The sequence below is a fragment of the Callithrix jacchus genome, chromosome 8 (genome assembly GCF_049354715.1).
Source record: "Callithrix jacchus isolate 240 chromosome 8, calJac240_pri, whole genome shotgun sequence".
NCBI lineage: Eukaryota > Metazoa > Chordata > Mammalia > Primates > Cebidae > Callithrix > Callithrix jacchus.
Genome location: NC_133509.1, coordinates 39,741,982 through 39,768,500, shown reverse-complemented (window position 1 = coordinate 39,768,500; position 26,519 = coordinate 39,741,982). Strand labels below are relative to the sequence as shown.

The following is a 26,519-nucleotide window of genomic DNA, read 5'->3' as shown; positions in this document are numbered from 1 at the left end:
TTCATTCTGAAGATCAAACATTGAAGCTTTCTAGAAACAAATGTAGTTCAGCATGATTGTAATTATATGTTTTCATTGCCCCAAAAAATCCAGCAGCTAGAGCCAGAGTAAATTTGATTTAAAAGATATGTATTTAGCACCAATTGCACATTCAGAAAAGGCCCAATCTGGCTAAGAAGTTGGTTTCCTACTGAAAAATCAGGTCAGATAAAAAGAGACAAGGACCAACCAGGCGTGGTGGCTTACGCCAGTATTCCCAACACTTTGGGAGGCCGAGGTTGGTGGATTACAAGGTCTGGAGATCGAGACCATCCTGGCCAACATGGTGAAACCCTGTCTCTACTAAAATACAAAAAAAAAAAAAAATTAGCCAGGCATGGTGATGCATGGCCTATAGTCCCAGCTAGAAAGGCTGAGGCAGGGGAATCTCTTGAACCTGGGAGGCAGAGGTTGCAGTGAGCCGATATTGCACCACTGCACTCCAGCCTGGCAACAGAGCAAGACTCTGTCTCAAAAATAAATAAATAAATAAATAAATAAGAGAGAGATGAGGGCCATTACCCCCCACCCACAGGATTATGTCATTCATGTACCTTTAGAAACTTGACTTTCCTCCAGTGGAGACAGACCGTCTATTCAAGAGGTGAAGAGCATTTCTCAGAATCAGTTGTCAAGTCTGGGTGCGGTGGCTCACACCTGTAATCCCAGAACTTTGGGAGGCTGAGGCAAGTAGATCACCTGAGGTCAAGAGTTCAAGACCAGCCTGGCCAACATGGTGAAATCCCATCTCTACAAAAACACAAAAAGTAGTAGGGCGTGATAATGGATGCCTGTAATCCCAGCTACTTAGGAGGCTGAAGCAGGAGAATCACTTGAACCTGGGAGGTGGAGGTTGCAGTGAGCCTAGATCACACCATTGCACTCCATCCTGGGCTGGAGTATAATAGTATGTAATAAATGTAATAGTAACAGATACGTAGTATGAATATGTAACTGTAATAGTTACCTTGAACCCATAAGGGAAAGGTAAAATAATCACAGATATTATCCCTGATATGTATATTTTTTAGCCACTGAACCAACACCAGAACTGCATGTCTCCTGAATTTTTGCTACATAAGAAAAATGAATCTCTTCTTTGGGTGAGATTCATTTTAATAAGGCTTTAGGCAGGCTGTTTTGTTTTTTTTTTTCTGTTACTTGCAGCCAAATATCTTCCTAACATACATTTCTGCTGGCAGTAGGTGGTTGACCAATGTTTGGCTGAATTCAGTGTTTATCTGGGGATGAGAGCTTTGAGCTCATGGATGTCATGTGTGCAATCATGTCATCTCTGAGGGGGAAAATCCGATAAGTCTCACACAGTGAGATTCCATCTCAAAAAAAAAGTCAGTTTGTCAGGAGGGAGAAGTTGGGTATTGTGTGATTTGACATCTCTCACAAGTGCAGTCTTTACCGCAGCCATTTATCTTTTTAAAGCTGCTTTTCAGTAACAGGAAACCCTCAAGGTCGGCAATTGCACTGGAAGGCCTGCAGTTACCAAGACCCTTGTGCTGAGGCTCACAGCCGGCTCCAGCAGGAGGTGGGAGGGGTGGTGGGCTGGATTTTCAAAAACGGCCAAAAGATAGAGGCAATGTAGGGAGGGAGGGAGTATCCCATGGGCTAAATGCAGCCTGGTTACCTGGCACAGTCTGGGCCACAGCCTGGGTCATGCCAGGCATCTATGCTGCCTGATGAGGGGCACTCACACACAGCCCTGCTCTCCCAATGCAACCTGCTGCTGGGAGCTGCAGAGATGGGAAGCAGCTCTCACACAGAAATTCCCAGTAACTCTGGTTCTCTCTTTGTGTGCAATGGGTAATACACCCTAGGCTGCTGCCTGCAGTGAGGTAGAGCACTGAGCGGTCCCCAGGAGCCCTGGATATGCAGTGGCAGAAAGGCTGCCTTTGTCTCTAGACTCACAGCATTGGTCTTCTGGGGACCCAGCATGCTTGGTTTGCTGCTTTTCTGCTCCTGTAGGAGAGAACAATGCAGCCCAGAGGCACGTGGGCATCTCGAGATTGCTGGTGTGCTTCCTCCTTTGAGCAGAATTTAAATTCTCTCTCAGTCTGAACTCTTCCTCTGTTGAAGCCAGAGATTCTAATTACTTATTCACTTATACATATGTACAATTGGGTCCTTGTAATTTTTTTACAACTCAGTCTTCTTTATACCCAAACGTTTCAAATTCCCGGCCTATATAACAACATATCTGTAAAATATATTTAAAATACAGGCCTGGTGCAGTGGCTCATGCCTGTAATCCCAACACTTTGGGAGGCCAAGGCAGGTGGATCACTTGAGGTCAGGAGTTCAAGACCAGCCTGAGCAACATGGTGAAACCCCATCTCTACTAAAAATATAAAAAGTAGCTGGGCGTGGTGGCAGATGCCTGTAGTCCCAGCTACTCGGGAGGCTGAGGCAGGAGAATTGCTTGAACCTAGGAGGCGGAGCTTGCAGTGAGCTGAGATCACACCACATTACTCCAGCCTGAGTGACAGAGCAAGACTCTGTCTAAATTTATAAGTATGTATATTTATTTAAATAGTTATAGGCTGTATAAATGACTCAATACTTCAACTTCACATAGCCATCTAAAATTATCATTACGATTTTATGCCTCTGCTGGAGGGAATGGAAATTGGTACAGCCACTTTTTCTTTCAATATTTTTAGACTTTTATTATGAACCATTTCAAAAATGCAAACTTAGAGAAAATAACATAGTGAATCCCTCAAATACCCATTAGCCAGCTTAGAGCATCATCAGTTTATAGCCAGTCTTGCTACATCTCTACCCACAGTCCCTCCCCATCTCTTCCTGTGAGCTAAGTTCAGGCTCTCCAGGCAAGCGCCTGAGTCCTCCGATGTGAGCACAGTGGTCTTCAACATGTTCCTTGATTTTTAGTATGACCGGATGTCCAGATTCGTCCCTTACCTTTGCTCCCCGAGATTAGAATCAGCTGTTTCCTTTCAATGGAAAATAGTACTTATAGAGTGTAATCTGGGTTCTTGGGGTGCTGCTGTTCCCAGGATGGTCACTATTTCTAGGTTACGATGCCCACTTTGGAGTTCTTCTCATTTGCTGTTAGACTCTTGGACTCTCATGACTATAACAGGATGTGCTTGGCACTGACTTTATTTTGAGGTGGAGTTTTGCTCTTGTTGCCCAGGCTGGAGTGTAATGGCACAATCTTGGCTCGCTGCAAACGCCACCTCCCGGGTTCCAGTGATTTTCCTGCCTCAGCCTCCAGAGTACTGGGATTACAGGCATCCACCACCATGCCCAGCTGATTTTTTTAGTAAAGACAGGGTTTCACCATGCTTGCCAAGCTGGTCTGGAACTACTGACCTCAGGTGATCCACCTGCCTCAGCCTCCCAAAGTGCTGGGATTACAGGTGTGAGCCACTGTGCCCAAGTCTAACTTCATTTAAAATAAGGATACAAAGGCATGAAACAGCATGCCAGCTGCTTAATGGCAGGTGTCTCTCTCTAGCTCCTTTCCCCCAAGTAGGGTTGCCAGATAAAATACAGATACCTGGGCCAGGCGCAGTGGCTCATGCCTGTAATCCCAGCACTTTGGGAGGCTGAGGCAGGCGGATCACAAAGTCAAGAGTTTGAGACCAGCCTGACCAACTTGGTGAAACCTTGTCTCTACTAAAAATACAAAAATTAGCTGGGCATTTTATTGGTGGCGCACACCTGTAATCCCAGCTACTTGGGAGGCTGATGCGGGAGAATCGCTTGAACCCAGGAGGTGGAGGTTGTGTGAGCCAAAGCCACTGCACTCCAGTCTTGGTGACAGAACAAGACTCTGTCTCAAAAAAACAAACAAACAAAAAAAAACAGGATCCCTAGATAAACTGAAATGTCACATAAACAGCAAATTAAAGCCTCCTATTCCAATGAGAAACTGATATTCCTAGTAATGGTCTCATGGGTATAGCTTCTTCATCTCCTCAAGGGGCATGCCCATTTCCAAGAGTCAATACTCAACTCCAGAGCCACAGCTTCCCACCAGGTACTTATGATTCATTCACGGCCCTCAGTGTCCAGGGGCAGTGGATCATTTCTACTGTGAGCATTGTTGCCCGGTAACACAACCGACGTTCCACCTTGATCAGGTTTCCAGGAGAACGCAGCTAGAAAGAAAATGCCATAGAGAATGAGAAATGACGTTTTAAGATCAATTATTAGAAGGCATTTTTTTTTTTATGAGAAATGAGGATTTATTAGCCCTCTACATATGTAGGCCTTTTCACTGGTCAGAGCTAGGATTGTAGAGAGGTAGATGGTAGGTAGGTAGATACGTGATGGATATTGAGATTAATACGCAAAATTATAGTGAAGCCGGGAATGATAAAATCATGATGCCACCAAAGGGCGGAATATTATACACTCTTATCGATGACATAGGTTTACAAATAATTTTTAATGATGAAAAATAGGAGATTTATATAATCCTAACTCATCTTCTCACAGATGCTTATTTAGTGCCTACTGCATGCTTCGAGCGTTCTAGGTGTTTGGGATGCATCACTGAATGAAACTGACAAGGATCCTGCCTTCCCGGTGCTTATATTGAGGGGTGATGGAGAGACGAACAGTAAACACAATACATGAGGAAATTGTAGAGGGGAAGGTGTTAAGTGTTGAAAAAAAACAAAACTAGCACAGAATAGGGAGGCTGGGGCACCAAGGGGCAAGGGGAGGGCCGAGTAGGGCAAGGGGGTGTTCAAGGCCAGAGGGCTCAGCCACCGTCTGGAGGTGACATGGCCTCAGTCGCCAAATAATACAAATATATTGTAATTTGTAAGTTATGCATACTCATACGTAGATTCTTTACCTATTTCATATCTTTTCATAGAAAAGGACTAGAAAAAAACACCAAAATGTCAGCAGTGGCTATCTATGGAAGGTAGGATTGTGGTGATTTTTTACAATGGGATCTTTTTAATAATTTGCCTCATTTGCTAAATTTTATGACATGAGTAGGCACAATTTTCTTATCTGGAAATAAGCATATGCATTATTACATATTATATGTTTCTAAAAGCAGGGCAAATCTACTCTCTAATCGCCGGAAGAGTTTTCTGCAAGGGGCAGCGTGTAAGGTTTGCAGGAGAGGAATGTGCTTGGCCTCTCTGAGCAGAAGATGTTCTTCCACAAGGGGGCGCCTGGCTTTCGGTCAAGGAGGGGGCTGATCCCTGAGTTTAGGAGTGGGGTTTTAGGGAAGGGGTGTGCCATGGGTACATCTTCCATGTAACTCCACCAGTGTGCCTAAGAGCCACACTCAAAGTGGTTTGAAAGCTTTGGGCCCTCTAATGTCTGCCTCTTTGGTCTCTGATAACATACAAATCAATGTTCCCTGAACTCAGCCAGTATCATGTAGGAGGCTTGCACTCTGCAAATGCAAGGAGGAAGATGTTCTCCTCCCCCATGCGGGGAGTTCACATCTAACCAGAGAGGCCAGACTCGGGGCTACCTGTGTACAGTGCAAAGACCTGTGGGGCAAGGGAAGATCCCAGGGAGACCAATTCATACAGAAGCAAATGCCAGTCAGTGAGAGGTCCTCAGATGCTTGGAAGATAAGTGCATAAGGAAGGAAGGGACCTGGGGCAGGAGAGCAGGTAGAGGTGGAGAGATGGTGAGGCTGGGTATGGGGGAGGCATAGACAGTGCTGGGAAGAGCAACCAACATGATGGTACCTGGGATTTTGCAACCTAATGACCCCAAGGACTAGTGCCAGGAATTGACCCCAAGTACCAGAAATTGCACTCCTGGCCCAGATCTCTTAGCAAACCTCACCTACGTGAACCCAAAGAGAAGTCTGGCTCACAGCCAGTTTGGCTTACAAGTTTCTCCTTGTCTGAAGGAAGCTGGATGCACTCCCGACCTCTACTACCAAGGCTTGCTTCGCTGCATGCCTGGGAAAACCGGGGGGCGGGTGGGGGCAGGGGACAGGCCCTGGACAGAGGCCTGCAAAACAAAGATGGATAAGACATACCCCCAGGGGAAAATGTACCTTGTACAACACAGGATGCTATGGGAAGAGAGAAGAGAAATACCCAACCCAATCTGAGAGGTCAGGGAGGGCTTCCTGGAGGACATGGCACTTGAGCTAGTCAGGAAGGACGTTTGAGAGTTAGAGAGGAAAGGGTTCCATGCAGAGGGGACAGTATGAGAGCAAGAGAGAAGGGGCCATCTGTCCATGCAAATGGTTCAGTATATCTGGAGCCTGGGGTGACTGTGTGCAAGTGGTAAGAAAGAGATGATGGTGGAACGAGGGGTGCTCTATTTGAAGGGCATTGGGGAGCCTTAAAGGATATTAAATAGTGGTTAGCTGATGATGGATATATAAGTGTGCTAAAGTCACCAATGACCTTTCTGTTGCCAAGTCCATTGTGTACATTTCAGTCTGCCTTGCATGTGAACTCTCTCTGCAGCGTTTGATCCTGCTGGCCTCCCCACTCCAGGCTGAAGCACTTTTGTCTCTTGATTTCTGAGTCCCCTTGTTCTCCTGATTTTCTGTCTACCTCTCTCATCACTTCGTCTCGGCTTCCCTTGCTGGCTGTGCCTCCTGTCTCTGGCCTCTGACTGTTAGTGACCTACAGGGGTCAGTCCTGGTTCCTTCTCACCACTCACTCTTGCTCTTATCCACCTCTTTTCTTCCCATGCATCTGTTATATACGGTCGTATCCGGGGAAGGGGAATACAGAATCAAGCAGAGGGCCTTGTCTCCTGGGTGTCATGGCTGAGTGAGACATGTTCAGACTGAATCGTGAGCAGTTGTGGGATGAGTCAGGAGGTGTGGCTCAGGGATGAGCAGAAACACGCATTTAGAGGCTGACGAGTTGCTGATGAGTGTAGTCGGTGCCCTGGATCTGAAAGAAAAGCAGCATCCAGGACTCACTGCTCCCGGGGGTGGAGGGGAGGAATGGACACTGTAATGTGCATTAAAAAGCCAAGTCCAAGGTCTGAGAAGAACACAAAAGCAGGGAGGGGCAGGGAAGATGGGTAGATGTGGCAGGGCAAGCAGACTCCAAAGTCCAGAGAGACACCAGAGGCAGGGACCCAGGACCACTGGGTCCAGGGGATTGATTGAAGAGTAGTCATCTCACTGCCTATGGAAACAGGGTTTCTTTTAGGGGACATGCAAGTTTTCTGAGATCGGAGAGTGTGGTGATGGTTGTACAACCTTGTTAATATAGTAAAGAGCATGTCACTGTACACTTTCTTAAGGGCAAATTGTATGGTATATGCATTATACTAAAATTAAGTACTAAATAAATCTGAAGTGGGCCAGGCACAGTGGCTCATGCCTGTAATCCCAGCAGTTTGAGAGGCCAAAGTGGGTTGAATCACTTGAGGCCAGGAGTTTGAGACCAGGCCAACATGGTAAAACCACGTCTCTACTAAAAATAGAAAAATTAACTGGGTGCGGTAGCAGATGCCTGTAATCCCAGCTATTTGGAAGGCTGAGGCAGAAAAATCGCTTGAACCCTGGAGGCAGAGGTTGTGAACCACGATTGTGCTGCTGCATTCCAGCCTGGGGTACAGAGCGAGACTCTGTCTCAAAAATAAATAAATAAATCTGAAGTGGATTACAGATATAAATCTGAAACATTAAATGTGGAAGACTAGTTCAATAATTTTGGTATGTGGAAGGCCATCCCAAGTATGATACCAAACCCAGACTACGTAAAAGTCAATATTAGCAGATTGAGCTATGTTGAAACTAAAGCTCTACATGAAAAGACACAAGAAAAAATATATATCATGGACTTTTGCAACCTGCGTGACATATTTAGAGAGTGTTCTTTTTTGTTTTTCTTTTTTTTTTTTTTTGAGACAGGATCTTGCACTGTCACCCAGGCTGGAGTACAGTGGCCCAATCTCGGATCACTGCAACCTCTACCTCCCAGGTTCCAGCGATTCTCCTGCCTCAGCCTTCCAAGTAGCTGGAACTACAGGTGCGCACCACCACACCCGGCTAATTTTTGTATTTTTAAAATAGAGACGGGTTTTCACCCTGTTGGCCGGGCTGATCTCGAACTCCTGAACTCATGATCCGCCTGCCTCAGCCTCCCAAAGTGCTAGGATTACAGGCATGAGGCACTGCACCCAGCAAGAGCGTTCTTTAAAATCATTATGAAAAAGATGAACTCCCTGATAATATGCAGCACTGGCTAGAGTGAGGAAAGGTGGGTGCCTGGGTAGAGAAACAGACTGTTTGTGAATAAAAATTGGTGCAGCCATTGTAGGGCAATTTGGTATCTAAGAGTGAGATGCACAACATTTCCAATGGGTATGATGCAGCCGGGGTCAGAAGCACCTGCTGAAAATAACCCACGTGGTGCACTGAGGCAGACAGGCTAAAACCCTGTGGGAGATCCACCGAAATGCTCAGCATAAACCTACTCTGTTCCAGAGTTTCTGTTTCTGAAAGCGTATCCTCAGAAATGGCTCAAAGACACACAAAGAATGTTTATTACAGTGTTGCTTGTGATAGTAAACAATGTCCATTCATAGGAAATTGGTTCTACAAATGATGATGTATCCTCATAATTATATACTCTGTGGGCATTACAAACAACCAAGTCAATTACTACCAACATGGAAAGATGCTTGAAATATATTATGAGAAAAGAAAGTTACAGAATTGTATGCAGAATAACCCAATTATAAGTACACATGTTTGTATATACATTTGAAAAATTCTGGATAAATGTATAATAAACTATTAATATTGGTTACCTGTGGAGATAGGGATATTTGAAGGGGAGAAAATATAGAGAGAGGGAAAAGAGGAAATTATTTTATGCATCTTTGAATTATTTTCACTTTTGTAAATATGAAAAAAAAGCAATTAGCTTAGAGGGAGTGAGGGGAAGAGGAAAGGCCCAAAATATTAATAGTAATTAACAGTGATCATACCCAGGTAATGGGATTCTGGGGAATTTTTCCCACTTGCTTACCTGTACTTTCTAGTTTTTCAACAATTAGCATTCATTCATTAATGACGGAGTTTCACTCTTGTTTGCCAGGCTGGAGTGCAGTGGTGCAATCTAGGCTCACTGCAAACTCCATGTCCTGGTTTCACGAGATTCTCCTGCCTCAGCCTCCTGAGTAGCTGGGATTACAGGTGCCTGCCACCACCTCCGGCTAATTTTTGTATTTTTAGCAGAGATAGGGTTTTGCCATGTTGTCCAGGTGGTCTCAAACTCCTGACCTCAGATGATCTGCTCGCCTCAGCCTCCCAAAGTGCTGGGATTACATGTGTGAGCCACTACACCAGCCCTGTTTTTTAAAATTTAGAAATAAATGTCCTCATGCTTTTCTGCTCAGCAGCTGGACAGATAAGGAAAGGCCTGGTGATGCAGGGGTGCAGGAGACAGATTCTAAACAATGAAGCCATGTAGAAGATAGTGCTAAAGGAGTTGCTGATGGAAACATTTATGAAAGTGAAACACCCTGAGTCACGTATTTAGTATCATGTAAGTCCTCTTGTAAGGCAGACTTGTAAGTCCTCTCTGAGACGTCGTAACTTCAAACTTTAATGTATATTTTGTGAAACATGGACTTGAACCTCTGTAGTTCTTTTGTGCTAACTGACCATTATGGACAGTAGAATTCTAAGGATATCTGAATGCAGATGGTACATAAATTAATGTTTGTTCGAAGTCTTAGAACTCCTTTGTCTTTTCTCCTGTTGAGCGTGAAGGCAGCTAAATCAATGACTCAGGCAGGTTCTTTGTCTTAAAGTAATATGCACAAGAATGTTTATTCCAACCTTCTCATTTTTAAAAAACAATCCTTTTATAAACTCTGCAAAGTGTGTATGGTGTGTACATGTGTGTATATACACACAAATGTATATATTGATGCACATATATGTGTAAAATAGGAACACTACCTAAGGATGAGTATGATTACCTGGAATGTATGGTGGGGTTTTCTGATAGATAGGGAAGTAGACCAGGCATGTTGGCTCCCGCCTGTAATCTCAGCACTTTGGGAGGCCAAGGCTGAGATTACAGTGGATCACTTAAGGTCAGGAGTTCAAGACCAGCCTGGCCAACATGGCAAAACTCCGTCTCTACTAAAAATACAAAAATTAGCCAGGCGTGGTGGCAGGCAGCTGTGGTCCCAGTTACTTGGGAGGCTGAGGTGGGAGGATCACTTCAGCCTGGGAGGTAGAGGTTGCAATGAGCCAAGAATACGTCACTGCACTCCAGCCTGGACAACAAAGTGAAACTTCATCTCAGAAAAAAAAAAAGATTCAGTATATCTTCAAGGGTTTACGATATGTAGGCCTTGTTCTAAGTGTCAAGGTCCGTCAGTGAACAACTCTGACAAAGATTCCTACACTCATGGAGCTTACATTCTAGAAGACAATAAACCAAAAACAGAATATAATTGGTAAATCATAAGTTACACAACTGTGATGCAGAAAGAAATTAAGTAGTGCCAGGCACAGTGGTTCACATTGGTAATCCCAAAACGGGAAGCCAACACAGGAGGAGTGCTTAAGGCTAGGAGTTTGAGACCAGCCTGAGCAACATAGAGACCCTGACTCTACAATAAAAAACCCACAAAACACCATTTTAAAAAAATTAGTGGGGCACGGTGACACACACCTATAGTCCCAGCTACTGGGAATGGGTGAGGAAAATCACTTGAGCCCAGGAGTTCAAGATTGCAGTGAGCTATAATCATGCCATCGTATTCCAACCTGGGTGACAGAGTAAGACCCTCATAATTTTTATTTACTTTTTTTTATATAGAGATGGGGTTTCAACATTTCACTACTGCCCAAACTTGGACAAGTTACTCAATTTATTTCTGTATTCTTCACTCACAAATGGGGATAATAACTAGTCTACCTGACCTCATAGGATTATTATGAAACTCACATGAAGTATAGAAGAAGTATGCTGTAAAAATCATCAACCAATCATCACTATACATAAGTCAAAGGATTGTAATTGATAAAGCTATAAACTATCCTGATAACCCCCACAATAGACAAGCTGGGGCCAGGCATGATGGCTCACACCTATAATCCCAGCACTTTGGGAGGCCAAGGTGGGTAGATCACTTGAGATCAGGAGTTCGAGACCAGCTGGGCCAACATGGTGAAACCCCATCTCTACTAAAAATACAAAAATTAGCTGGGTGTGGTGGCACATACCTGTAATCTCAGCTACTTAGGAGGCTGAGGCAGGAGAATCGCTTGAACCCAAGAGGTGGAGGTTGCAGTGAGTCAAGATCGCACCATTGCACTCCAGCTAGGGTGACAGAGACAGATTCTATCTCTTGGGGGGAAAAAAAAAGACAAACTGGTAACATCAGTGCCTGGAGGACCCCAGTGGGTCTTGTTGGAGATGCAGTACCCTGCAGAATGATAGGTCTGACAGCTGACTATAAAAAAAAAAAACAGGAAGAGAGAGCTTATTGCCATGTGTTGCAGGTACATTTGGGGACAGCTGGCTAAAAGCAAGTCTCTTACCTGCCTTCCTCTCCTGATCAATAAGTTGACTCCCAGCAGCAGCAGCAAACCCTCAGCATAACCCTGTCACCTGGACATATGTAACTAGACTAGGGGGAGGGCAATATGATTTGCTTTTCAGAGAAACCTTGAATTGGGAGAGAGAAAATAGGCAGAGGGATGGACAGACAGAAGAACTCTGTATGGCTGAAGGGTTACATTTGAAGTTGGAGCTGCAGTGACATGTACTTAGTTACAAATCATTTCTGCAGACAATAATTCTTAAAAATAATTTGATTTACTGAATTTATTTAAAAATTGTTTTTTGTTTAGAATTAGGGTCTCACTTTGTCACCCAGATTGGAATACGATGGCACGATTATAGCTCACTGCAACCTTGAACTCCTGGGCTCAAGTGATTTTCCTCGCCCATTCCCAGTAGCTGGGACTATAGGTGTGTGCCACCATGCCCAGCTAATGTTTTCTAAAAGGTGTTCTCAGGCTGGTTCTACCTGCTGTTGGAATCGGAAGCCCAGCTGGCTGAGAAAGAACAGAGCAGGGATGAGATGCAGCGTCCTGCTCGGGCTGCTGGCGCTCCTACTCCCTTGGCCTGGTTCTTCCTGAGAATCAGTTCGTGGGCTCCAGGAATCACCCTTGAATCCTGATAAATTTACTGTTTTTGCAAAAGCTGCTGTGAGGTGATTTCTGTTGCCACAGACCCTGAGTTACATGTATAATCTAGGCCTGGGTCAACTGACAGGGTTACAAACAGCAATAGCCCAGAGGCAGTTGAAGACCAAACTGCAACTGTGCTGTCCTAACTGGGTCATGAGCGTATTGTGCAATCAATCCTAACAGGTACAGTCATCCCAGCAAGGAGAACAGGGAAGCAGTTGAGCAGCTGACTCAGGAGCAATACAGTTGTTCACCTAAGCTGCACCCACACCTGACAATGCAATTAAGGATCATAAACCAGCCCAACCAGCCTTGCATATTCTGAGAATTTCTAACTGCTTTTGGGATCACAACTTGGAGCTTGTTAGTTCAGAAGAGTCACATCTAAGGAATCCCAAAGTTAGATACCCCTTTGCAAATGACACAAAGTTGGAGAACTATGAATACTGTAACCCAAAAACTAATAAGCAAACCTCACAGTGTCCATAGAGCTTCACTGTTCCAGAGCACCGTCAATCCAGAGGGAATTGACAAATAAGGCAGTCAGCATTAGATTCCTTCTGCCTTCATGCGGTAAATACTGCGTGCTTACCATGTCCCAAGCCCTGTGTTGGGGCTGGGGATAGAACCAAAGTACCTGTTTCAAGGAGCTTGTATTCTGAAGGGGAAAGACAGTCTGTAAATAAAGATATACTATGTCAGTGGTTATGTGCTGGAAGGCAAAATCAAGCAGGGCAGGGGCATATGAGTGATGGGATGCCTGCTATTTTATATGCACTGGTCAGGCACAGCCCCTGTGATAAAGTGACACTTGAGCAAAGACTTCTAATGAGGGAGGGAGGGAGCTCTCTGGGCCAAAAACTTTCGAGGCAGCTAGAAGAGCATGTAAGAAGCAGTGAGGCAGCAGCCACTGTAGCCCAGTGCTGTTGGAGCCATGTGTGCTCAGGAGAGATGAGTGGAGAGGTGCCTTGTGAGCCTCGGTAAAGACCTTGGTATTTACTCTCAGGAGGGGAGTCATTCAAATTTTGAGAAACTAGAGGAGTGATGTGGCCTGACTTAGGATTTACAAGGATCACTCTGCAGGACTGACTGGAAACTGCAGAGTGGCCAGTTAGGAGGCTACTGCCATGGTCCAGCAGGCGGGGAGGGTGGGCTGGACCACAAGACAGTGATGGAGATGGTGAAAACCACTCAGATTCTGGACATGGCCATGGGATTCATTGATGGAGTAGATGTGGCTTCTCAGAGAAAGGAGTGTAAAATGTTTCCAAGGCTTTTGACTTCTAAATGAAGATACTTGTTCTGGTGGGTAGGATGGGGGAAGCAGTGCAGATGGGTAGGCTCAGTCTTGTCTTTAGGAATCTGAGAGCTGCTATATTAAATTCATTTGGGCAAGTGTTTGGCTGGTGAGAAAGGACCAGAAGCTAGATCCAAAAGTTGCTTAGAGCTGATGGACACTATGGCTAGAGCAAGAATCCTGCTGTAGGTCAAAGCCAAAAGTTTAGATCGATAGGAGAATGCAATACTGGAGGCAGAGTCACGGTCAGAAGCCAGTGTTCAGTACAATTTGGGTGGCATGGGAAGTAATTCAAACAGGACAAGGGCAATGGTGATTTATTAAGTACCAGACATCATGCTAAAAAGGCTTTGTGTATAGTAGCTCATTGAATTCTTATAATTTTATGAATTGAGGTGTCATTAGCTCTACTTGACAAATGAGGAAAATCAAAAGGTTGAGTGACCTCTGCAAGGCCACAAGGCTGGCAAGCACGAGAACACTTTGAAGCTCTGTTTGGATGTGACTCTGAAGCATGCCTGACCACTATCCAGTGCTGCAAGGGTCAGTGTCCCAGCTGGCAGCTGAGGTTGCCTCAGAGGTTGAAGTCAGGAGGGTGTGGGTTTGGTAAGTCCAGGTGGAAGCAGAGTCTAAATGTACAGACATGGATCCAAGTTTGTGGTTTACATTAGGCATGAAGAAACAGGCTTGGACTGGACTTTGAACCAGGAGCCCGGGAGCAGCATCTCAGATCTGGCACCAGCATTCCCACTCACCCAACTACAGCAGCACTAAGACTTAATGAGGCAAGGTGTTGCAGAGGCAGACGATTGTAATGGAAAGTCAGGCTTCTGCTTAGCTAGGTTTTTAACACTCCCACTGTATTATACTAAGATAAACATGCAAATCTGGTAGAATTTCATTGGCCTCTGCATTATAACTGCAACAGTGCTCTAACGTGGATAGTCAAACACCCTTCCGTTCTGTAAGATATTTGTCACACAGATGTTGGAATCTATGTTGGAAGAGCTCACAAAGATCCTTCTCTTCACCTGGCTTAATTAAGGAGACTGCCCTAGATCCTCTAGGAAAGAACTTAGTGAGCTTTGCTCTTCCAGAGGCAAACAACCCTGGAGTTCCAATTCTGGTGCCCTTTTCGCTACCTGTCAACTGGTAAGGGTGCACTGAACACAAAATTTCATTCTCAATCTGCCGAAAAGGCACATTTAATGCTCCCGGTTCAATAAAGATATTATAGAAGATCTATAAGCAAGGACATTCTGGCAAGAGCTAATTGCTGTGCTATAATAATGCGTTGGAATTCAATAAAACAAGGTCTGGTACCGAAGTTGTTTCAGGTCAGGCTTGAGTAATATGCATCTTGTAGTTTAATAGGGAATGTAGGCTCACCGAGATTGTGACACCCAAGTGATGGAGTCAGTGGTAAACTGGGTCCAGAACTCAGATCTCCTGATTTCCAATTCGGTCTTCTTTCTTCTCTACTCAGAAGGTGCTAGGATCTGAATGATAAACAGTGCTCACATGGACACACATCAGGTAAAACTATAATTGACTAATATGGCATACATGATGGACCTACTTAGTTAGGGTGGAGCCTCTATTGGTTTTTAATTCAATAGTAAGCAGGTACTTAAAAGGCTGGGAGCAGGTCAGTGGTTCAGAAAACTGTCCACTTGCTGAGTAGACCACTAACTGTGCTCTATGTAAAACACATCAGGCCGGGCATGGTGGTTCACACCTGTAATCCGAGCACTTTGGGAGGCCAAGGTGGGTGGATCACCTGAGGTCATGAGTTTGAAATCAGCCTGACCAACATGGAAAAACCCTGTCTCTACTGAAAATACAAAATTAGCTGACGTGGTGGTGGATGCCTTTAATCCCAGCTACTTGGGAGGCTGAGGCAAGGAGAATTGCTTGAACCTGGGAGGCGGAGGTTGTAGTGAGCCGAGATCGCACCATTGCACCAGCCTGGGTGACAAGAACAAAACTCCGTCTCAAAAATTAAAATTAAAATTAATAAAACACACCAAAGCATCGAATGGAAAACAGTACTTGCAAATAAAATGATAATTTGATAAGCAATACTATGCAGGTTTTTTAACTGAGAAGCAAAGGTGATATTTGCTTGGATTTTATTTGAAAACCCTATTTGATTCATGCTCTACTTCTACTCCTTAGATATGGGATGTAGTGTAAATTACCTAATTGGCTCAGTCTTTAAGATTTAAACTCTCTGTTCCCAGGCTGCAGCGGCTGGAGCAAAGGAAATGAGATACAAGGCAATCTCATATTGAAGCAGCTACATAAGGATCCCTAAGATGTAGTCACAATTTCCTGCCATGCAGTTGCTTGGAATTAGAAATCCCGATTCCTGCTGGAGTTAAACTGAACATTGCAAAACTGGTAGGATTAATTCAGTGGAAGAAAGTTGGTTTCTTGTTTAGCAGCATGTGGATGAACAGGAACTCTTGTGCATTGCCGGCAGGAATGTGAGTCAGTACAATCACTTTTGGACAGGGATATGGCATCTTCATAGACTTGAAGACATGTAGCAACTCCACTCCTAGGTATCTGCCCTAAAGACACTCTTACACATGTTCACAAGAATTCTCACTGCAAAGATATTGGTAGCAGCACAATTTTGGAAGATGTCATTTAAAAAAATACATTGTGGCGTAGCAATTAAAACTAAAGCTATCAGGCAAATGATAAAAACACCAGGGATGGCCATACTCATGTCAGAAAAAGTGCTTTACAGTCCAGCACAGTGACTCACATCTCTAATTCCAGCACACAGGGAGGCCAAGGAAGGACGATTGCTTGAGCCCAGGAGTTCAAGACCAGCCTGGGTGACACGGGGAGACTGTGTCTCTAAAAAAATTTTTTTTAATACTATGAAAATTTTTTAAAACGCTGGGCATGTTGGCTCATGCCTGTAGCTCCAGCTACACAGGAGGTTGAGGCGAGATTGCCTGAGCCCGGGAGGTCAAGGTGACAGTGAGCTGTGATCACGTCACTGCACTCCAGCCTGGGCCACGGAGTAAGACCCTGTCTCACGGGAAAAAACCACTGTCAAAAACTGTCATAAGAGACAAAAAGAGACATTATATAACAGAGTAGAGAACCCAGAAAGAAATCCTTGGGTATATGGCCAAGTGATCTTTGACAAAGATGCCAGCTGCTCCTAGGTACTCAAGAGGCTGATGTGGGAGGATCAACTTGAGCCTAGGTTCAAGTCTGCAGTGAGCTGTGATCATGCCTTTGCACTTCAGCTTGGGTGGCAGAGCAAAACCTCTGTTTCATTCATTACCCTATAAAGAATACTTTGATTACATGTGGGGAAAAAGTAAATGGCACATATAGTTTTTAATTGGAAATTGACTTTACAACTTAATACCCAGCCTCAGTCACCCTAAAGCAAGCATATTTTATATAAGGGATTTCAAAGTTTTACTTACTCTGATCGCTATGTTTTGACTTTTTTTTTTTTTTTTTTTTTTTTGAGACAGTCTTGCTCTGTAGCCAGGCTGGAGTGCAGTGGCATGATCTCGGCTCACTGCCACCTCCACCTCCTGGGTTGAAGCAACTCTACCTCAGCCTCCCGAGTAGCTGGTACTACAGGCGCGCGCCACTACTCCCAGCTGTGTTTACTTAGTAGACACTGGGTTTCACCATGTTGGTCAGGATGGTCTCGATCTCTTGACCTTGTGCTCCGCCTGCCTCGGCCTCCCCAAGTGCTGGGATTACAGGTGTGAGCCACAGAGCCCAGCTTGTTTTCACTTTTAACACCAATAGACCACTGTGCAGATAGCCACTAAACTGCCAAAGTGACAGTTAACAAATACATAGTAAGTCCAGGAGCAAGTTTCCCAGTAAGAAAAATCCCAGGCCTCCTTCAGCGAAGACAGCATTTTAGATTCAAAGCTAATTAATTATTCTCAAAATTAACTATTTCCCGCCCCCTCCCCCCCAAAAAAAAGTCCTATGGAGGATCAGGGACAAATGTCTGCTGCCCATTGCTTCTTTCACCTCCTATCCATCTCATGCTGTCATGACACTCAAAGCCTCTGCACTTGTCACCCCACCCAGCTCCAACTATAAGGGTCCCATTTTTTTCTACAAATCTCATGACTGCACTTCAGAGCTCGTCCTTTTAAGGTAATCTCTGCATGTGTTTAAAGTCTTAACATGTGGTCATAGTATTCAAGCAGAAAAAATGTGTATCTTAAAAGCTTTGTGAATCCAGATGAAGTCAGTTGTTGGGAAGGTAGGCGGGCAGATACTAATAGAATTGGTGTAAAAGTGAGGTGAAAAGGAGGATGGTTTTATAGCTGGATAAGTAAAAAGTTCCTAAGCGGCCAGGCGCAGTGGCTCACGCCTGTAATCCCAGTACTTTGGGAGGCCGAGGCGGGTGGATCACGAGGTCAAGAGATTGAGACCATCCTGGTCAACATGGTGAAACCCCGTCTCTACTAAAAATACAAAAAAAACTTAGCTGGGCATGGTGGCACGTGCCTGTAATCCCAGCTACTTGGGAGGCTGAGGCAGGAGAATTGCCTGATCCCAGGAGGCAGAGGTTGCGGTGAACCGAGATTGCGCCATTGCACTCCAGCTGGGTAGCAAGAGTGAAACTCCGTCTCAAAAAAAAAAAAAAGTTCCTAAGCAAATGAAAGATGTATCATGAAGCCAATACTTCTCAAGTTTCTTGACTGCACAGTTCAAAGCTTCGACACACGTTTTACCTAACAGTTTTGAAATGTATAAAGCCTCTCCATTCTGAAGTGTGATGGTTAAAGTCAAAAGACTCGAAATCTTGTCAGCCTTTCAGACTAGCAATTTAACTATGGCCATAATTCAAAGTGATTCTGGTAGTAACTTTCATTCTAGCAAATAATGTTCATTAACCCAAGAGTGAAACAGGAGCCATATTTGCTGGCCATGTTTTATTTGTCCTTTTTCTTCAAACAGGATAACCGAGGATACAGACAGTATTCAATAAAATAAAATAGATGAAACAATTCTAAGAGACTGCGATGCCACATGCTACATTTAACCTAATTTTATTCATGCTTGCTTTGGAATGGGGAATAGATCATTCAGTAAAAACATACAGTAAAAACAAAATGTCTTATATCATGTACAACTTTTAAACTACAATGATGTACCTTAATTACTTCCATGCACACAAGTCTAACATTCTTTTTTTTTTTTTAAATAAACACAATTAAGACTTCTAGGAGCATTTTATAATAAAGTAATTCCTAATTAATTTTTCTTTGTAGATAGATCAAGCACCTCCAAAATACAAATTCCTATACACAGTGAGCATGTTACTTAAAATGAACACAAGTAAATTAAGTACGTGGACAGCCTTGGGATAAGCTGACATAATATGTTCAGCTAGGTAGGCAACAAACCATAGTGCCAAATGGAAAAAGTGTATTTGCAAATAAATTTTAAGAACTAATTTTCATAATTAAATACAGAAAATATACTGATTTGCTAAAATAAATAAGATGTGATGTATTAACACTTCACTATAAAGAATGCATACCAGAACATTTATAAACAGTGAATGAGTCTTATTAAGAATAGTCTACTACAATAAACGCTGGCTAAATAGAAGTGCATATTGTGAAGCACTATGGGTGGTAAATGTTTTGCCACATACTTTTGTTACCTTGAGGTAGATAACACATGTGTACCAAATTCGGCATTCATTTTCAGTTGCTGCTGGTATCATGTGTTTTAAGAAATGTGTACAGTATGAAAAACTTGAAAATACTCAAGAATGAAAAATGTCTTAGGAAAAAAATAGATATTTTCATGCAATTATGTACAGTCTCACTGTGTAATTTTCAAGGCAAGGTTTGTTTCCTGTAAAACAGATCACTGTTCTATGAGAGAATGTTCTTTACTTGTCTTAGTGCATTGCTTTTGTCTCCTCCTGCGTTGCATTATTTTACTCTAGTCTTTATTTTTGTGTGCAAATGACATGCCAGTTAAAATGAAAACTATGTCACATGTAGAAAAAGAAAGTCTGGATTTTAAAAACCAAGAACTAATAAAATCCTTACTAAATGACACCATCTGATTCAAGTAAAAAGTGACTTAAACACTAGTAATAAAAAAAGACAAAACACACATTTCATGAAGAATACAAAGATAAACGTCTGCTGAGTGTTTTAGTTCAGATGTTTCAGAATGCTGCTGTATGTTTTGTGAGGAATCTGAGGGGAAGATTTCATAGCAGAAGGTGTTAAGGTGGCCTGTATTGACTTGAGTGGTGACCCAACTGGACTGTGAAACTGCGGGATGCCTATGGACTCGAGCTGCTTGTTAAAGAGGAACTCCCCACTGTTGTTCAGAAATCCTTCCTCATTTCCTCTCTCCCCAAGCTTCCCATCCTCTGTGGGCTCCATTTCTAGCATTTCAGTATCTTCTTTCCTGCTAAAGAACTTGTCCAGGTAACTAGTGTAAGTGTTTTCCTTCTCAAGTTGTTCATCCTTCCTTACCTCACAAAACTGATTTATGAAAAAACAGTCCTCCCGACCACTCACAAACTGACTGTCCCAAGAAGACTGGTACAAGGCTTCTAATTGAGCCAAATTTGCCATTCCTTTTTCCTGTTTTTCTTGGCTTACTGACTTTGATATCAAACTTTTCAACTCTAGTTGGGACACTGAGCTATTCAAGTCATTTAATTTATCAACAACATCAGTAGGCTCATGTTGGGAACTAAGCTGAATAGTTCCTGCAATAAAGGAATCAAAATCAAATCCCTGATTCTTTTCCCTTTCTTTTCCAGCCAGTTGCTGTGATGCTTCCTCTAGTGCTATCTGGGCTTTAACCAATCCATTCCTTTCACATTTTGATTTGCCTTTCTTATCAGATTTTTCTTTGCTTTGTTCTTTCCAATTGGAAAGATCTATAATAAGCTTGGGCTCATAGTAATGGTTAACTTCACTCTCTCTCCAGACTAAGTTATCTAAATATGATGATGACCTTGTTTTGTAGTTACAAGTATGGCTACACTCCAGATCACAGTATTTGTTTTCATGATGATCTGGGTACTGCCAACAAGGCTCAGTAGAGTAATTGGTATCAAAAGCAGGATCTTCCAGATACTTTTCCCGATCTCCATCCAAATATTTTCGGGGATCAACCTGTACTTCCTCTTCATCAGTGACATCAGACAGAGCTCTTGGATCAAGCTGAACTTCATCAATATCAAAGTTGTTATGTATAGGCCAATCATGCTCTGAAAACTGACAATCATGGTACCTGAAAAAAATCAATACACACTAGTGTTACTCCATGTGGTTGATTTCATGTTCTAATTCACTGAGTACCTTTTATGTGATGGCACTGTGCTAGGTCTATGAGGGGATAATTATAGGAAAATAAAGCCAAATGCCTGCCTTGCCTTACTAGAACTTAGTCTGGATGGATAAGCTGTTACTATATTTGGTAACTGCCAATGAAGTATGTAACCTCATGAGGAACTGCGTCTTGCATTCTTAAATAAGACCAGTTCTCATTTATCTCCAGTTTGTTTTTTGTCCACCAGTTTCACACAGATAAAAACTTTCATGGCCACAAAATACAGAAACTCAATCGGGTACCCTACAAATTTTTACTCCTCAGTAAGAGTAATTAGAAGAGGAGGTTCACTGGAAAACTCATCACAATGAAAAGTAAAAATCTCCCTGGGTATACAGGTTACTAAATGTGCTATCCTACTACTGACCCATGACAGCAAAGTGACCCCACTATGCACAATCACTGATATATACAAAAATTGGTTGGGGGACAGGGAAGAGAGAATAGAAAATGCAGGCCTGGTGCAGTGGCTCACGCCTGCAATGCGAGCACTTTGGAAGACTAACATGGGTAGACCACTTGAGGTTAGGAGTTTAAAACCAGCCCAGCCAACACGGTGAAACCCTATCTCTACTAACAATACAAAATTAGCTAGGCATAGTGGCAGGTGCGCCTGTAATCCTAGCTAATAGGGAGGTTGAGGTTGCAGCAAACTGAGATCACACCACTGCACTCCAGCCCAGGTGACAGAGTGAGACTCCATCTCAAAGAAAAAAAAATTAACTGAATCCAATGGTGGGCACCTGTAGTCCCAGCTACTAGAGACTGAACCAGGGAGGTTGCAGTGAGCAGAGATGGCACCACTGTACTCCAGTGGGGGTGAAAGAGTGAGACTGTCTCAGAATAGAACCATATTTAGGCGATAAAAATGGACACATGGAGGGAAAAAAATAGTAGTCTGCAAATTTGTGTAAACATACCAATATCTCACCATTTGAGGAGGGGAAAAAATATATTTTTTTTGAGACAGAGTCTTGCTCTGTCGCCCAGGCTGGAGTGCAGTGGCAGGATCTCGGCTCACTACAACTTCTGCCTCCTGGGTTCAAGCAATTCTCCTGCCTCAGCCTCCCAAGCAGCTGGGACTACAGGCATGTGTCACCACACCCAGCTAATTTTTTTATTTTTAGTAGAGACGGGGTTTCACCATGTTAGCCAGGATAGTCTTGATCTCTTGACCTCATCCACCTGCCTCGGCCTCCCAAAGTGCTGGGATTACAGGCGTGAACCACCACGTGACCTAAAATCTTAAGACTGGCATGACTGGTTTCCAAACCTGGCCATGTATCAAAATCACCTGATGACTCGATAAGCTACCATCCTACTCTGAAGCAGAATTACGTTTAAACTTCCCCATAAATTATTTTTTTCAAACAAAGTCTCATTTTGTCACCCAGGCTAGAGTGCAGTGTCATCATCTCAGCTCCCTGCAATAGCCACCCGCTAGGTTCCAGCGATTCTCTTACCTCAGCGTCCCAAGTAGTTGGGACTACAGGCCCCCACCACCACACCCCGCTAATTTTCATATTTTTAGTACAGATGGGATTTCACCGCTTTGACCAGGTTGGTCTCGAACTCCTGACCTCAAGTAATCGGCCCACCTGGGCCTCCCAAAGTGCTGGGATTACACGCATGAGCCACTGCACCCAGCCAAACTTCCCCCCAAAATTTAGAAATCCAATTCTTTCACTTTAAGAAACATCTAAATATGGATAACATTGTAATGTTTAGACTATAAAAGTCCCTTTTACTGAACCTATGCTAAGTGTCTTCACATTAATTTTGTCATTATGAAAACAGATTCAAATATTGGCTGAGTGCCGTGGCTCACACCTGTAATTCCAACACTGGAAGGCTGAGGCAGGTGTATCACCTGAGGTCAGGAGTTTGAGACCAGCCTGGTCAACATACTGAAACCCCATCTCTACTAAAAATACAAAAAATTAGCCAGGCACCTGTAATCCTAGCTACTCAGAAGGCTGAGGCAGAGGTTGCAGTGAGCTGAGATCGCACCACTGCACTCCAGACTGGGTGACAGAGTGAGACTCCATCTTAAAACAACAAAAATATTGCATATAACATGAGTCAAAAATATTTTTTATCTTAAGACATACCACTGAGACACTGGAGATATTTTATTGGATATGAGTCTTGTCATCTAACATCTTAAATTGTTCTGACATTCATAAATGATTAATCTCTAACCTTCAGTTAAATGACTTTATAATTTTATTGACTAAATATGCCTTAATGACTTTGAAAATGTTTCAAAGTAGCATTTAACTTTTCCCATCATGTATCCTCTGAGCAGTAATTACTTTATTAAACATTTAAATTAACAGCTACTTATAGATATATTAGGGACCATCAGCAAATTTTTCTTTTTGGAATGGACTCTTGCTCTATTGCCCAGACTGGAATGCAGTGGCACAATTTCAGCAGCCTCTGCGTCCCAGGTTCAAGCAATTTTTCTGCTTCAGCCTCCAAAGGAGCTAGGACTACAGGCACCTGCCGTCACACCTGGCTAACTTGTATTTTTACATTAATAAATGTTTAAGACTTCTATCTTGTCTTATATAGAATTTAAAAATAAAAACTCCCTACATCTGGTTCACTGAAAGTTTAGTAAATATTATTTTTCTAATTTAGGATTACTTTACCTTTCCCAGTTATAAATGTGACTGTGAGTTTCATCCATAAGCAAAATATCATCAACTTCATCTTCAATATGAAAAGGATGGCTTGAAATTGGCTCATCCATTGGAAAAGAATATATGCTCATGTAAGGATGGGAGAGCGCTTCTTCTGCTGTTAACCGATCCATGGGGCTAAATGTCAAAATTTGTTCCAGGAAATCCAGTGCTGCAGAAGGAAAGGTAAAAGTTTTTCAGAAAAGAATTGCTTAGAAAAACAGCAAATGTTGATTTCATTTATTTAAATGACTAGCTAAGTGATTACCTTAGTTAGCACTTCATACTACGCAACAGGAACTGAGCATCTTAATTGTATTAAGAAGTCCCCATCTATAAAGGGGAAAAATGGACTACACAATTACACAGTTAATTTGTTGGCTGGGTACAGTGGCTCATGTCTATAATCCCAGCACTTTGAGAGGCCAAGGCAGACAGATCATGAGGTCAAGAGATCAAGACCATATTGGCCAACATGGTGAAACCCCATCTCTATTAAAAATACAAAAATCAGCTGAGCATGGTGGCCCTCGCCTGTAGTCCCAGCTACTTGAGAGGCTGGTGCAGGAGAATAGTTTGAACCCATGAAGCAGAGGTTGCAGTAAGGCAAGAATGCAACACTGCACTCCAGCCTGGCGACAGGGAGAGACTCTGTCTCCGAAAAAAAGAAGAAAATACTATCTTAACTACTATAAAAGTTAGACTTTCATTGATAGCAACAAATCCTAAAGATACGTCACTACCCCATTTTGAGATGTGAAATTTATTGCTTTAAGGCTGACAAAGTTTTGATTCTAAGCTGCTATATTTCTAAGCTTGCATAATTCTTGACATTTAGTATCTAACATTGTTAACATCAATCCACAAACTTTTATGTTTTGCTGCTACAGATTAATCCAGAGTCACGTACACTATTTTTGCTTGAGTTTTGCTCTTTCCTCCACCTCTTCCTTGTCTTGAAGAGCTCTGCTTTCCCCTGGACTCAATTATCTTTCACATCTAAGTCATATCTATACCATTATAACTTAACATATAACCCTCATAGAATTCCATCCCAGCTTAACTTTCTGGAAAGTGATTCAGAGAAACAAAAAAACCAGATCATAGCCTAAGTACCAGGACAGAAAAAGGGAAAATGAGAGTTAAAGTTTCAGGTATACCTTAAGTGTATAAAGACTATTTGAGAGAAAGCCCAATATCTATGGCTAAAAAACTCAAGCTTCTCTATACAGATTCTGCTTCACACACAGGCATTAACGTGAAGGTTACTCTCAAGTCACAATACCTTCTCTACTAATTCCTGGAAGCAGCTGAGTTAAAGGTTTGTGTGGCTCAGTCATGTCATTTCTTATGTAAACTGGAATTACGCTGAGAAGCTCCTGACGATCTTCCTCATGTACAACAGGAATAGATTCTAAAATCAGCTGCATCTGTTCAAGTTCATGTGCACCTGAGGGTTAAAACACACACACGCATTCCTCAATGTTTACTTATTTTACAATAAACATACTAAAATAAATTTAAATATTATAATGACCAGTGGGGGGGGGAGTTTGAATTGAATCATCAGCAGGTTTTATTGCTTTGAGTATCACCAATCTACCCGACTTTCTGCTTACGAGATACATTGTTTTAGCTGCTTTGTTTCCATAGGGAACTGAATCTAAGTTTGGTCTCATGTTAAGGTTATCACAAACTAATGAAAAAAAAAGCAATTGAGATTGAAGAGATCTGGATTCTGGTCTTAACTGTACCACTAATTAACTGGCTATAACTTTAGAGACAATAGCTAACATCTCTAAGACTTAATTTCATCATCAATGAAATGGAGAGTTGGACTAGACTTGTAAAACAAGAAGTTTTATAGTACTATGTTAGGGCTCAGTTAGCATTTCTAGGCTGTTAGGCAATTAAATAAAGGGGAAAACTTTAGGCTAAATAGGTGACCTTTAAAAATTCTATCTGTTGTATATTCCAGCCTCAATGACAGAGACCCTGTCTCAAAAACAAAAATTCCACTTGCCTTTCCTTTAATGTCTATAAATTCATTTAACATTTTAATCTTCTCTAGCCATGCTGCCAGCTAAAGAAAAAAAATTTTTTTACTTTTAGTTCCTACTATGAAGCAGTCTCTGCCTTCATGGATTTTATAACCTGTGGACAAAGATAATTCTGTAAAGAATAGTAGGTCTTATGGTGACATATGCCATAAAGAAAAATAGAGCAGGCTAAGGGTTATAGCACTGTTGGGAGGAATAGGGTTAATACTTCAATACCAGCTTGGCCAACATGGCAAAACCCCAGTCTACTGAAAATACAAAAATTAGCCGGGCCTGGCACATACTAGCTAACTGCTCGGGAGGCTAAAGCATGAGAATTGCTTGAACCCTAGAGGAAGAGGTGGCAGTGAGCCAAGATCATGTTACTGCACTCCAGCCTGGGTAACAGAGAGAAACTCTGTCTTAAAAAAAAATAAAAGATCAAGGAAGGCCTCACTAAGAAGTGGAAAATTAAGGAAGTGGGGAATACACCAAACATTCATATGGAAAAAGAAAGGAGTTCTAGAAAGATGGAAAAGCCCAGAGGAGAGAGGTGGGTTGGTATGTCCAAGAAACAACCATCAGACAAGTATAGCAAAAGTAGAGTAGCTTGGGGCAGATAGTGGGAGATGAAGTCAGAGTGGTGTTAAACTATAACAGAGGGTTTGCTTTACCCTGACTTTGATGGGAAGCCGTCATACAGTTTGAGCAAAGATATGACATGATCTACCTTATATTTCAATAGGACTACTCTGGCTGCGATGTGGTAACTAAAGACAGCAAACACTGAAGCAGGAAAGAGAAGGTCCTTTTAACAGGGAGACAAAATGGCTGACTGGACTGAGGCAGGGAATAATAAGAGAGAGAGAGTCATAAGCGGTTAGAGTCTGCATATAGTTTCAAGAAAG

General features: G+C 42.7%; 1 protein-coding gene across 2 annotated transcripts in view; it reads right to left on the bottom strand.

Annotated features, from left to right (window-relative positions):
- Positions 1–18,430: 18,430 nt before the first annotated feature.
- Positions 18,431–26,519, bottom strand: part of MAPK6 (mitogen-activated protein kinase 6) — a 42,874-nt gene continuing 34,785 nt past the window's right edge. For both annotated transcript variants that reach the window (XM_035259669.3, XM_035259667.3), the window contains exons 4-6: positions 24,858–25,022; positions 23,543–23,744; positions 18,431–20,786 (exon numbers count right to left, since the gene is read on the bottom strand). In XM_035259669.3, coding sequence (XP_035115560.1) covers positions 19,688–20,786; positions 23,543–23,744; positions 24,858–25,022 — 1,466 coding nt within the window. In that variant the 3' untranslated portion in view covers positions 18,431–19,687. The remainder of the gene's footprint in view (positions 20,787–23,542; positions 23,745–24,857; positions 25,023–26,519) is intronic.